Raw genomic sequence first — 13,566 nt, 5'->3', positions numbered from 1 at the left:
AGGGGGGGGGGTTGGGGAGCAGGAGGCAGGCAGGGAGATGTGCTGAGCCCGAGCTGGGTTAAGGCAGAGGCCGAGCGGGAGATGTGGGGTGATGTGGGATGGGACAGGACTGCAGCAGGGCAAGGGCTGGGGACGTGGTGACCCCCTGGGGACACAGGGGTGAGGGCAGGGCTGCATGGGCATCCCTGCAGGGTGCTGGTGCTGGGTTCAGTCCTGGCCCCGTGGCCGGTGGCAGAGGATGCTGTGTGCCGGGCCGCGGTGCTGCGGTGGGAGATGTGGGTGCTGTGGATGGCAGCGTTTGGTATTGGTGATAGCGGCGGCGTGAGTGGCATGAGCATGTGATGAGCGTGTCGGTGCTCAGCGGGCACCCGTGCGGGGTTGGGGCTGGGACAGGCGAGGGACAGGTGTGTGCTCTGGCCATGGGACAGGGGATGCAGGATGCTGCTGCCGTGCCTTGGGACCAGGAAGGGTCTGCTCTTTGCTGACCCTTCGCGTCCGTGTCGGCAGCAGGCTCCCTGCCAGCTCCTGGCCTTTTCTCTGATTAACCCACAAGCCCTCAGGCTTTAACAAACATTTTCCCTTTCTGAAAAGCTAATTATGACAGCGGCCCTTGCCCTTGGCTGGTGCTGCCCTGTCAGCCGGGAGAGCCCCTGACCCATGGCTTGCCAGTGTCTTGAGATTTTTTGGAAGCATTTGGAGGGCAGAAGCTGGGCTGTGGGGTGGGATGGGGCGATGCTGCAGCTGGTGCCAGGGTTGGGGCTGCCCCTGGGCTGGGTGGGTGTCCCCGGGGAGCTGGTTGGCTTAGACATTCCCCTCCGGGCTGGTGGTGTGTGCTGGTCCTTGTGCTTCATCCCCAGCTGCCGGGTGTCTGGAGGGGAGAAGGGAGGCGAAGCTGCCAGGGCAGGTGTGGACCGTGGCTCCCTGTGGCACAGAGATGATGGGGACATGGCAGAAGGCTGGCACGGGTCCCCTCAGCTCCCTGTCCCCTCCCATCTTCAGGCGGGCACATGGGGGGACGCTGCCAGCGCTTGGCACATCTGTGGGGAGGGCAGGACCAGCTGGCTGTGCTCTCCAGCTCTCACAGCTCCTTCTCCGGCAGGTGCTGATGCTGGCAGATGGAGACAGCTCTGGGTTCCTCTACCGCCAGTTGCCTTTCCTGGCATCCCTGGAGAGGAAGGAGGGGAAAGCCACTGCCTATCTCTGCAGCAACTTCTCCTGCTCCCTGCCCGTCACCTCGCCCCAGGAGCTGCGTGGGATGCTCTGCCCGTGAGCCCCTCGCCCCCTCTGCCTGCAGGAAGGTGAGGGGGAGACAGACTGTCACGCCGGGCTGGGGACAGGGGAAAGACCCCTAATAAAGCCACCCTGGGCACCAACTGCCTCCCGGGTGATTCTTGGCAGTGCCGTGGGGCTGTGCCCTTCCCTGCCTGCAGCGGGTCGGGCTCTGCCTGCACCCTTCCTCTGGCAGCATCTCAGCAGAACCAGCTCTGCTCCCCGCTGCTGGTTTTGGCAGGAGACCCGCCGAGGACCATCTCTTCCCCCCACACACGCACTCGCCCCTCGCCTCTTCTCGCCGAGGAAAAGGAAAACAAATTAGATATAAATCCCAGCGTTAATGGAGAAGTCAGATGGGAAAACTATTAGGGTTCCTATAGCAACCCGGGGTAACATTTTCAAAAGCACCTGGATGACTTGGGAGTCAAGTGCTTTTGAAAGTGCTACCAGTTACAACAGCCGTGGTATTTTTCCATTACCGAGTAGACTGTAACATACATTAAGTTAATATATAGTGCATGCGAAAATCCTGCTGAGTACCAGAAGTGATGAAAATGTGCCACAAAACCCAGCCTAAGCACTTCCAAACAGCTAACCATCCCGTCCTGGTTCTGCCAAGGGTGCAGAGACCTGGTACAGCCTGAGAAAGGGCTTTTCAGGTTTGTTTTTGTTGTAAAAGGCCAGGCAGCCAGTGACCACATCCACACTAGGATGGGGCTTGTGAGACTGTGGGACCCACGGTGAGGTGAGGAACTTCTGTGGGGCTGGGGCGGAGGGGGCAGGTGCTGGGGCTGGGGCTGAGAGTTTTGGGGGTGCCCCACGGCTGCCCAGGCCTCCTGAGTATCGCTGTGGGTGGGTGCCCCCATCCAGCTCCAGCTGGGGATCCCCAGTGGGGATGGTGAGAAGGGAGATGTCCCACCTGCCCCTCGGCCAAGGGTCATCAGCCCTCCCTGCTAGTCCCTGCCTTTGCTTGTAGAGAGTTTCAGTAACAGCACAGGAAATAACCCTTAAAAACACCTTTAGGCCAGGTTTGGAGGAGGGGTGTGTTTGCTCTGAACCATCCCAGCAAAGCCGAGGCTGGACCGAGGGTCTCACCAGCCTCATGGGGGGGCTTGGCCTCATCCCGCTGACCCTGGCCACGGGGGACAGCACTGCTGGGTCTTGACATCTCTGCACACCAAGCAGAGGGAGATAACCCAACCTGGTTAAAATGGGAAACTCACCAACTACACAAGTTCCCTTTGCTGTGGCATGAACTTTTATTTTCTCTTTCACCCTCCCATCCCTCCTCCTCCTCCTCCCTGTTTCCAAACGGGTGAGTACCGTGTTTTCAACATCCCTCTGACACCCTGGGGCTCCCCCAGCACCCTGGCCGTCGGGATGCTGTCATTTGGCAGCGAAGCAGCCCCCGAGCCGAGCTGCCCCATGGCTTTCCAGTGGGTCGTGCCAGGATTTGGGGGTAACCAGCCGGGAGAAATGCCTTTGAAGTCAAAGAGGAATTTTGCACCTCATTTCGCGAATGCTTTCTATGCTTGTGGAAGAGGAGGGGTTTTATTTTCTCTCCTCTCTCTCGGTTTTAAAAGCTGAAGTGTTTCTGGAAATCCAGCTGAAAATTGCTGGTTTGGCAGATGGCTGGCTGCTTTCCTCTGGGTTTTTTTGCAATTTTTTTTTTTTTTTTGCTTTTTAAACTTGGCATCTCTGCTGGTGGGGATTGATTTGACACCCATCCTCATGAGTGCTCGGAGCAGTTCGGTGCTGCTGTGTCTGTGCCAGGAGAGCATCCTCAGAGAAGGGGCCAGCACTGAGGACCCATGGGGATGCCCAGATGTCTCGGGCCCCCTGGCTGGCCAGGTCCACGTGTGACAGCTGTCCCCGAGGTGGCACGGGGCTGGGGGCGATGTGCTGAGCTGGTTTCAGTGCTCACCAGCCCCCCCGAGGCACAGGCACCGGGTGCCTTTCTCCTGCGCCGTCTTGCTTGTCGGTGTGTCTCTGTAAGCAGCCCACGGGCAAAAATGTGCTGTGAACCTCTGTCAGGATGAATCGGGCTCACCTCTCAAAATAAAAAAAAAAAGCAAACAAAAAAGGAAGAAAAATTCTCTGCAATAAATAACTCATGGTGTGGCACCTCGGTGCTCCTGGCACTTTCTCCTCACTGTTGCCTGGGAGCTGGTGGCCCCGTGGGTCACTCTTGTCCCCGGAGCCACCCAGCTGCTTCTGCCCTTTCAGTTTTACAGCCTTAACAAGGGGTGGTTTTGCTTGAGTTCAGCTGCAGCACCCCCCTTGCTGCTCCCCGTCGTGCCCCCTGGCCAGGCTGGGTGCTGGGGCACCCCTGGGTGCTGCTCCTCGTTGGCAGGCAGTGCCAGAGGAGGTGCCATGGTAGTTAACCCCCCTTGGCAATGCTGCTTTCCTCGTTACTTGTCTATTGCTGACCCCCCCATTTCACTGCAAACGCTGTGATTTGCTGCCAGTGTTGGTTTCCAGCCCGTGCTGCCCGGGGTGATTAACGGGACACAGGGCTGGCAGGGTGCTATGGCTCTCAAGGGGGTGATGGAGCGGGGTCTCAGTGCTCAAAGGTCCTGTGCCAAGTCACAACATCCATTTCCCTGTCCCCTTTTGTCATTCCTTTCCATGGCAGATGCTTGGGCTGCCCGGGACCCTCCTTGGGCAGCACTGGACCCCCTTTCCCCACCAGTAGGAAGGCTCAGGGTGGCAGCAGGCAGCATCCTGTGCTCCCCCAACCCTCTCCAGCTGCAGAGATGTAAAAAAAACCAACCCAAATGCATTAAATAACCCAAGTGATGCTTTTTCCCCTCAAACATTGGGGTTTGTCATGCTGCCCTGGGCTCTGGGCTGCTCCAGGCTGCTCCAGAGGGTGCAGGGGGGGGTTTATCACCCTGCCTGGGGCTCTGGGTTGGCCTGGAAGCGCCAGCAGCAGTGGATGGGGAGAAGCAGCATTTCCCTTTCTTTTTGTTTTTTAAAATTAAACCCCCTCTACCTTTCAACATTTTAATTTTGAACTCTTCCACTGGGGTAACTGCAGTGCACCCCACCCGTTGTGCCCCTTTGGGGGGTCCAGGGCACACGGAGTTTGGGGGGGGGGGAGGCAGTGGCAGCGGCCACCCCTGCTGCTCTAATGAGGCTTCCCCTCTAATTAATATTCCCCGGCAAAGCCGGCGCTGGTTCTTGGTCTCTGGGCTTTTATCTCCATTGGCATTGATGTGACATCAATGGGAGACGGGGCTTTGAAAGCTGTTTGTTATTTGCGCTGTTGCATCTGTGGGAGAAGGAGGATGAAGGGGGGGAGGCGTCCCCGAGCCCGGGTGTCCCCCCCCACCCCAAGGCAGGCGTGGGGGACTGCGTGTGCACCTGGGGGTGCAATTCGGGCATCCCTGTTTTCCAGCCCCTCCAAGGAGGTGCATTGGGGCAAAAGAATGAGGTTTCTGCACCCAGTTTCTTCTCGCGTGGGTGCCCGGGAATTCACACCCAAACACGCAACTAATTCACGCGTGAGCACCCACTCAGGTCACGCCTGAGCACCTGATTGTGCCGTGCTTGGGTGGCCAATTAGCTAACACCTGAGCACCCAATTACCCAACACCTGGGCACCCAATCTGCTCACGCCTGAGTGGCTGATTAGCTCCTGCCTGAGGGTTGGTTTTGGGCATAAAGGGGTAGATTTTGGTAGCTGGGGGCTGCAGCGGTGCTGGTGCAGGAGGAGGTTGGGAAGTGCTGGGCGCTGGTCATGGCTGCTCTGAAAGTGATGGAAATGCAGTATTGCACCCCAAAATATTAGGGGAGCCTATGGCAGGCTGATGCAGGGGAAGGCAGGAGATGTGGGGCTGGAGCCCTGCTGGTGCAAGGAGTCTCTCTGTACCCATCCCCTCCCCCTGCCGTGGAGCCCAGTTACTCCAATATTCACCCAAAGGGAATTTGGAGCCGGGGAGATGACATGGTGAGTCCCCCGAGTGGCTGTCTCCTCCCTGGGGTGTTTTGGGGAGCTCACTGGGGTTCCCCTGCACCGGGAGGTGGGTGGGGGGGTGTGTTGGGTCTCAGCCACCCTCCTCCTGCATCCCACCGGAGCATCCGCAGGCAGCGGTGGGGGCTGGTGGGTGAGTCCCCCCTCCCTTCCCCGGCCTTTGCTCTGCACAGATGTTCACGCCATCCAGCTCCAGTAATTCCTGACAAGTGAATTTGCAGCTGAAGCCGGCCAACGCTTGCTCAAAATGTGCTTTTTTGTCTTTTTAAACTGACTTTCTGTGCTGATCGGTGCCAGAGACTGGGGGGGCAGCATCAGACCGTGGAGAGGGGGCTCTGCAGGGGGGGGTCCTGCTTGGCTCAGCTGCTGCCTCAGTTTCCCCTCCAGTGAAACAGTGTCCTGGTCGTTCCTATCCAAACCATCTGACCCCCACCATGTGGCCCTGGAGTGTGTGTCCTGCACAGAGCCACCGTCTGCTCTGGCTTCTCTTTTGCCAGGCTAAATTGGGGACCCCAAATGCTGTGGTTTGGTGCAGTGCTTCCCAAACTGGGGAGCGAGGGGACCCCAGAGACGAGCTAATGGCTCTTCCCTTGCACGTGGGTCGGTGTTGGGATGCTGCTGGGTGCAGTCGGTGCAATGGGGAGGTGGGATGGGGATGGGGATGCTGCCTTCCTCCCTCCCTCCCTCCCAGAGGGAGAAAACACAAGCAGGATACAGCTGAGCTGTTTAACACCTATTTTTTTACTGGGCAGAGAGGGACAGACATGCTTCAGGGGACATCCCTGGGGATTTGCTGGCTACCATGGCCCATGAGCACATGCCAAGGCATTTTGGGGGATCATCATCCCCATGGGACGCTTAGCTGCTCCAAACAGGCGCTGTGGCTGCGGACTGATGACTTTCAGCAATCTCATCCATTTCTCATGGGACCATCAACCTCGGCCACCACCAGGAAGGATGAGAAGGGATGGCTGGAGGCCCTGCAGAGCCTGTGGGAGGGTGGCGGGAGGCCATCAGCGCTTATTAAGGGTTATGTAATAGACACTTGGCCATTACACGGCTATTAATCCTCCTTTAATATGGTTTCGGTATTTACTGACCACGGTAACTATTGCATTAAACCGAAATTAAATGTGTATTTTGGAGGCTTTACAGAAGAGCAGAGGAGGATGGCCAGGGAGGAGGGTGCAGGTTTGTGGGTGGGTGGGAGGAGGGGTTTTGGGGTGCACAGAAGGACCGGGACCCCAGTGGGTCCTGAACGGCTTCGTCACCAGCATGGGGATGGCCCCCAGGTGCTGTGCCAGCCTGTCAGTTCAGGTGAGGTGCTGGTGGCATCTCCGGTGCCTCCGGCGCTTTGTGAGCTGCTAAATTAGAGGCGAGAGATGCTGCGGGCTCCCGGGGAGCCTCGGCTGCTAATCAAAGGGGAACAGGCTCCGCTTTTCATCTGGGGGTTTAGACACAGCTCCAGCGAGAGCTGAGGCTGCTCCTCTCCCCACGGCCCCATATATTTGGGGTTAACCCCTCGTGCGCTGCAGCCTGGCAGGAGCACGTAGCGATGCTTCGCGATACCAGCCGAGGCTGAAACCCACATCAGGCATCTCAGGGCTTGGGGAAAGCAGGAGCTGGGTGGTGGTGGCCAAGTGTCCCACTGCAATAGCAGGATGTGTCCACAGTCATAGGAGCCAGGCTTCGGGCTGTCCCAAGGCCACTTCTCCTGGTTATCTTGGGCTTGATGCCCCACTGGCTTGTTTGGGGGCTTTACCCAGAGACAAGGAACCTGAATGTCCCTGCCCGACCCGATGCCCTCCTCCCTGTCCCCGACACCCAGGAATCTGGGACAGGCAGAGCCGGGCTGGTCGCAATTATCCATGGACTAAAGACAGCTAATTTAGTTTGAGTTAGGGAAGCTAAATTGGATCGATACGTTGGGGCAAAGCGCAGAAAAGAGGAATCACTAGGTTTTCAGAAATGCAGAAGATGGGCTGTGTAGCTCCGTGGGGTGATGCCCCGAGCGGCGCGGGGCCGAGAGAGAGAGAAGGTGGAGACGTGGGAGCCGGTGGCAGGTGATCCCCGGGGCGATGCACGCCAGCAAAGCAGAACTGCAACTCAGCACCAGGCTTTCATCAGGTTTTTGCAGCTCAGCAGACTGGAGGCTGCCGTGACAGGCGCGAGCTCCGGCTCTGTGGGATTCGAGGCACAGGTTTGACAGCCGGCCCCCGCCCCTGCCGGCACGCTCGCCCCCGCGGGGACGTCACGGCCACGAGGAAACTGGTTTGAAGTTCAACCAGCACTTCTTGGGCAAAAGTTGGCTCGGGCCACCTCCAAGGTGTGCCCCAACCAGGCATCCCCGCAATGGGATTCTTGCTGGTGTAAAATGGGGATGTCCTGGTGGCCCCAAGGTTTTCTCAACCCCCCTGGCCACCAGCAAGGGTTAGGTCTGTCTCCCTTGTTGCTGCCTTCTGGCAGGGCAGCGCGGAGGGAGGCAGGGTCCTTTTTCATAGCTGACAGCCCATGAATATTTATAGCAGTATATTAAAAATGTCCACCGCATCCCAAATTAGTCATGGGGCCCTGGATAGAGCCAGGGTGTTGGGCACGGTGGCACTGATGTCACCCCCATCTCTCTGGTCGGATGGTGGATGTGTGGTCCCGCAGCCAAGGTGTGATGGAGCCGGGGGTTCCTGGGGCTGCATGAGCAGCTCTTGGGTCCTGCCTTTGGATCAGCCCCTGCTCTCTCATATGATCCCCTCATCCCTCCCAGGAGCCTGCTCGGGATGCTGGAAGCACCAGCTTTCTACCCCTGTCAGCATCTCTTCCTCACCATCTTGTGCTTTAAAACTCGGGTTTCTGCGGCTGAGACAAAATTAGGAGGAAATCAGGCTGGAAATGTGCCCCAGGGAGGGAAAGATCTGTGTGTGGCTGTGGCACGGATGGGTTGGCCGTGGTTGGTGTGGGGCAGGGGGCTGGTGTCCCCGTCCCTGCACTGCTTTGGCAGAGCCCTGCTGTCCCTCCACACGTATGGGAGCGGGATGGAGGGACTTGGGGATTTGGGGTCCTCGGAGTCTTGCAAAGCTGAGAAGTGCAGGAAAAAACCCGTCCAGGAAGGTGCTGTTCTCTTTCTATGCCACCTCCCCGTCTGTCTGTCTGCCCTTTTGCTCTGGTCTCCCTAATCACACACTAATGATAGTCCTGGTTACTGCCACTAATGAAGGGCCGTGGCTTTGATCGCTGGGACCGATCCTGCTCTCGTCTCTGGCTGAGTTCCTTGAGGCATTAATGAAGCCCTAAAATCACTTTTATCTCCCGGGGCAGCCAAGGGGAAGGTCTGTGGTGGGGCAGGGGGTCTCACACCCCCCCTGGAGGGGTAGAGCATCCGGACCCCTCCTGAGCTGCGTCTCCATGGCAACGCTGAGGGATGCTCCTGTGGGATGCTCCTTCGAGGGATGTTCTTGCAAGGCCACTGAGGGAAACTCCAGCAGCCTGGGGGCTTTGGCACCACACAGAGTCGGGAAGAAAATGCCTGTCTGTGCTGAGAGCAGGGCTGTCCGTCTGTCTGTCCGCCCACAGCCATATCCCTGCAGACATTGCACAGAGGCGCTGCTTGATCTCGGACCCGGCAGCAGCTACTTAAAGCCCACGTCCGCGTGGCCTCCCCCGCTCCCCAGCCTCGCCGGCGATGACAAGCATCTTCCAGAGCAAACAATTACAGAATTAACCCCACAGTCCTTTCAGCCCCTAATTTTCCAGCCCTGACCATGTCCTTAGCTCATCTCCAGTGAGCCAAGGGACAGGAATCTCTAGCCATTTCCGTAGCGTGGCACCAGCACAGTGTTTGGCCTTGAATATATATATTTTTCTCTGTAACATCTGTCTTTCCTTTTCACCGTGGTTTTTATTCCTAGACATATTTCTATGAAAGTGAACACAGCCCAGGAGCTGGGGCTCAGGGGTCCTCTTGATGCATGGGGACCAGTGGGGAGACTGGGATGTCTGGGGCTGCTTCTCAGGAAGGCACAGGGGGGTTTGTAGGGAGCCAGAATCCGTCCTACTCCCCCGAGGGTCTCCATTGGGATGTCTCAGGGCAAAAATCAGCCCTGCAGAGGAAACACAGTGCTGTGCTGGTGCTCGCTGGCTGGTGGCTGCGGGATGCAGTGCCTTTGGTGGGGCTGCCCAAAGTTGTCACCTCCGTCCCCACAGGCTGTGCACGGGGGAGCTCAGACTGCTCCCCTTCATTTGTTTCCATTTATCTATAATTCAGAATGGTTTTTAGTTATATTCTAATTGAGTTTCATGTGTCACAGCGTGTCTCAAACAGAAAATATAAATATTTAACAACCTCCACTGGTAATAAAGATTCACATTTGCCTCGTTCTGGTTCCCAGTACATGAATATTCTGCACCACGCTCCACGGGTATTAACTTCATTCAGATTTCTCCCCTGTTATGCAATATAACGGTAATGACAGATAGAAGCCAGATCTTAAAAAAATTATAATCAAAACCAACAACAACAAACCAGTTTGATGTCATTAACTCCCCTCGGTGGGTTAGGGGAGCACTAATATGTTCCCTTTCATTGCCGGCTCCTCCGTGCGTGCAAGCGCCGTGTGCCTGCTTCGGCAGCGCTGTGGGTGGGAGCTACCCCAGTCACACCAGTATGGGCCAGAGCAAGGGCATGGGAAGGACGAGGGCAGCTTGGGGGGGTGCAGGAGACATGGGAGGTTTGGGGCTTGCAGGGCTGGTTTGGGCTGAAATAAAGCTGGGATTGTGTCCCTGCTGTGCTGCAGCTTGGGGGGGGATGCACGTGAGGTTGGACACCAAGTCAAACGTCACTGGTTGGGGCTGGGACTGGAGCAGGGCTGTCAAAGCCAGGAGCTTGGATGGTGAAAGGGGCCAGGGCCATGGTGGGAGGAAGCCCTGGGTGACTTCTGGAGCACATCAGCTCTGGCATGGCCACCAGCCTCCACGGCAAAGCAGAGGCAGGGGACAGGTTTCAAACCTGCCAGTGCCCTGTGCTTTACTGGGCTCTTGGGAGGTCGGTACGGGGCAACTGCTGGTTCCTCACCCCCGTCCCTGTGTGGTCTGGGGACTTGGGGTGCTCCTGGGAGAGCTCCTGTGGTTGGTGGGATGGGGGAGCAGCCCTTGTGGGAAAGGCTTGAGCTGCTTGAGGGATGCCTTGTGTCACCAAACCCTGTTGGTACCCCCAGAAAAGGGAGGACAGGGGGACACACTGGGTCAGCACCAGCATGGGGAGCAGGAGCGGCAGCATGGGGCCAGCACCGGGCTCCCCTGACACTATGGGGCTTTGCAGCCCCACAGTCCCCTCTCCAGCCCCACATTTGTCCCCCGGGCTCCCTGTGTCGCACAGGGCAGTTGGATCCCCACTGGCTCTGCCCTTCTCCAGCCCTGGCAGCCCTGACCCAACGGATCAGCCACCTCCTGCACACGTGAATCTCGTTTCGGCCATGCGTGTGCTCATGAGGGCTGGGCAGCCCCAAACCCCTTCCTTTTTGCCCCATTTGAGCAGTGACCCTCACAGCCTGCAGTGCCACCAGGCTGGTTAAAACCCCATCAGCAAGCTGCTCTTGTTCCTTAAGGATTCGTTAAGGTAGTTGTCCAGTTCTGGGCTCCCCAGTTCAAGAAGGACAGGGAAGTGCTGGAGAGGGTTCAGCAGAGGGCTGCAAAGATGATGAGGGGCCTGGAGCACATCCCTTATGAGGAGAGGCTGAGGGACTTGGGGCTTTTTAGTCTGGAGAAGAGAAGGCTGAGGGGGGATCTTAAAAATACTTAAAGGGAGGGTGTCAAGAGGATGGGGCCAGTCTTTTTTCAGTGCTTCCCAGGGATAGGACAAGAGGAAATGGACACAAACTTCAATCTAAGAAGTTCCACCTAAACATGAGAAGGAACTTCTTCACTTTGAGGGTGGCAGAGCCCTGGAAGAGGCTGCCCAGGGAGGTGGTGGAGTCTCCTTCTCTGGAGACATTCAAAACCTGCCTGGACACGTTCTTGTGGGACCTGCTCTGGGTGGACCTGCTTTGGCAGGGGGGTGGACTGGGTGATCTCCAGGGGTCCTTTCCAACCCCACGTGATTCTGTGATTCTGTAATTATGATTCACACCAGAGAAAGGCCACAGATGGGCTGTGTGATGCAGCTAAACGGTGTTGAATGGGCTAAAAGCACCTCGGGTACCACCAGAATCTCCCCACCGGCACGGCAGTGAGCAGCTGGATCTGGTAGAGAGAAAAGGACCACACCGAGCAGCTGGTACATGGTTCACACCTAGGGCTGACCAGGGTGGCCATGCTGCCTGGCCACCTCTCGTGCCGTGTCCCCTGCTGGCATCCTGCACGTCCACGTGCGCAGTCCTCGCTGGGGGCTGGCTCCTGGCGGGGCTGGGCTCGGCAGCGAGCTGTTGCCTGGGTTCCCATATATTATGAAGATGTTGCAAGCTGCTGAAAATTCAAAGTGCTGTTTTAATTATGTGCTAGGAGAAAAGCAGCCCGAGTCTTGGAAGGAGGCTAACGGCGGGACTGTCAGGATATTTTCAGTGGCAGAAAACCAGAATCTATCCCAATGTATCTTTAAAAGGGGAAAAATGTCAGGTTTGTCGATGAAATAATAACTAATAACCTATAAACAATGACATCACCGTCCACCTCGCTGCTGGGGAAGTGATTTAGAGACGCCTTGCCTATGTGAAACGAGAACATCTGCTCTCTGCTGGAAAGAGGAGGAAGATCTCCTCATCAGCATTAAATTTAAATGAGCCAGCCCTCATTTGCATGCTTCTGCGGCATTTTGGCTCCTGCAAGGGGGTGACCGGGGTGCTCAGGCTTTTGGGGAGGCTCAGCAAGCTATTCCTCCCTCTCCGGCTTTCTAAAAGTGTGATCATCAGACTCTTCTATCCAAGAAGGCTCCCCCAGGTGTGGACCAACCCATTGCAGCCCCACAGGCAGCCAGGTGGGATTGGGTCTCCCCCTGCCCCAGCGCTTCGTGTTCAGCTTCTCCTCCTGGTGGGGCCACCCGTGCCCCATCTCTCACGGCAGGGAAAGGATGAAACGGACCCCAGTGTCCCCACGGGTGTGACAGAAAAGCCTGGGGCTCTCAGTGATTTAGAAATTGCTTTAGAGCTGAATGAAGCCAGCAGGAGCCCATCCCAGCATCTCCCAGTGCGTACACCCACACCCTGGCCCTAGATTCCCCACGGCAGGTCTGCAGCACCCACAGCAGCCCTGCTCCCCATCAGCCACCCGCAGTGCAAGATGCCAGCAGGCCTCAGTGTGCTCCACATTATTTTTAATTATATTTTACTTTAAAGGGTCATTAATTGCAAAGATTTCCCAGCAGAAGCTTTAGAAAAGAAAAAAAAAAAAGGAGGAAAGAGGGTGGGGGGAGAAGCTTCTTCCACATCAAGGGTGTTGGGGGCTGGAATATCAATAATGATTGAGGGGGATTAAGCAGCAAAGTTTGTGCTGTGTGCTCGTTTAATATACATTTACTTTAAAACCATTTGGGTGATTTGCTCCCCAGCTGGTGGGGGAAGCTGCAGTTTCAGGACAGGTGTGCAGGGTACAGTGCTCACCTGGACCTGCCACCTGGGGCTGGCAGCCAGGGGCTAGCATTGGCCCCTTTGGGGTGGGGTGGTGATCCCCCTCCCTATGACAGAATACCCCTTGCAAGGAGGGTTAAATAATTTGACTTTCACAATGTGGGGCTCAAGCTGGAGCCATCACAGCTTGGCCACTGTGTGCTGGGATTGTCGGCTGGAAAAACCTTTATTGGGGCAAATAGTGATTAATCCTTTTCACATGGACCAAGACCTGGTTTCCTCATGCCTGGCCACCAGCAGCTGTTGTCCTCTCCATGCCCTCTCCTCCTTTCACATCCACCTTTTCTCAATTAGTGCTCTCAGGTGCTAATCATGGCTCCACCCCCTGCCTTCCCCCACTAGCCCCTGGGGCAGGAGGTTGCCCAAAGTTGCTGCAGCAGCTCTGGGGTGAAGGTATCCTCTGGCTGGAGCTCCTGAGCGCTCAGGTAAGGTCCCAGGCAAAATTGTGACATTGAGATCTCTTGTTGCTGTTGCTGGACCTTGTGCTGGGGCAGGGGAGGTGGAGATGCCCTTGGGTGTCTTTGCCTGTTGTGGCTTTGATGGAGACAAGGGTGTTGTTTTTCTCAAGCCTGGAGCGCTTGGGAGGGTGGTGGGGTGGTTTGTGGGTGTGCTGCTGCTGTTCAGAAGGTTTAGCTTTCTTTACAAACCTGTATATGCCAAGCAAGATTGCAGTGTCCTGATCCCTGCCAAGGCCAGGGCTGAGCTCTG

General features: G+C 56.9%; 1 protein-coding gene across 1 annotated transcript in view; it reads left to right on the top strand.

Moving 5' to 3' along the window:
* SPATA20 (spermatogenesis associated 20) overlaps window positions 1–1,373 on the top strand; it is a 9,971-nt gene extending 8,598 nt beyond the window's left edge. Inside the window, exon 15 of the mRNA XM_014953368.1 lies at window positions 1,100–1,373. Coding sequence (XP_014808854.1) covers window positions 1,100–1,270 — 171 coding nt within the window. The 3' untranslated portion in view covers window positions 1,271–1,373. The remainder of the gene's footprint in view (window positions 1–1,099) is intronic.
* Window positions 1,374–13,566: the final 12,193 nt, after the last annotated feature.

This window comes from Calidris pugnax, unplaced genomic scaffold, assembly GCF_001431845.1.
Source record: "Calidris pugnax isolate Ruff unplaced genomic scaffold, ASM143184v1 scaffold9, whole genome shotgun sequence".
In the NCBI taxonomy this organism is placed as follows: domain Eukaryota; kingdom Metazoa; phylum Chordata; class Aves; order Charadriiformes; family Scolopacidae; genus Calidris; species Calidris pugnax.
This window is presented reverse-complemented; position numbering and strand designations above follow the sequence as displayed.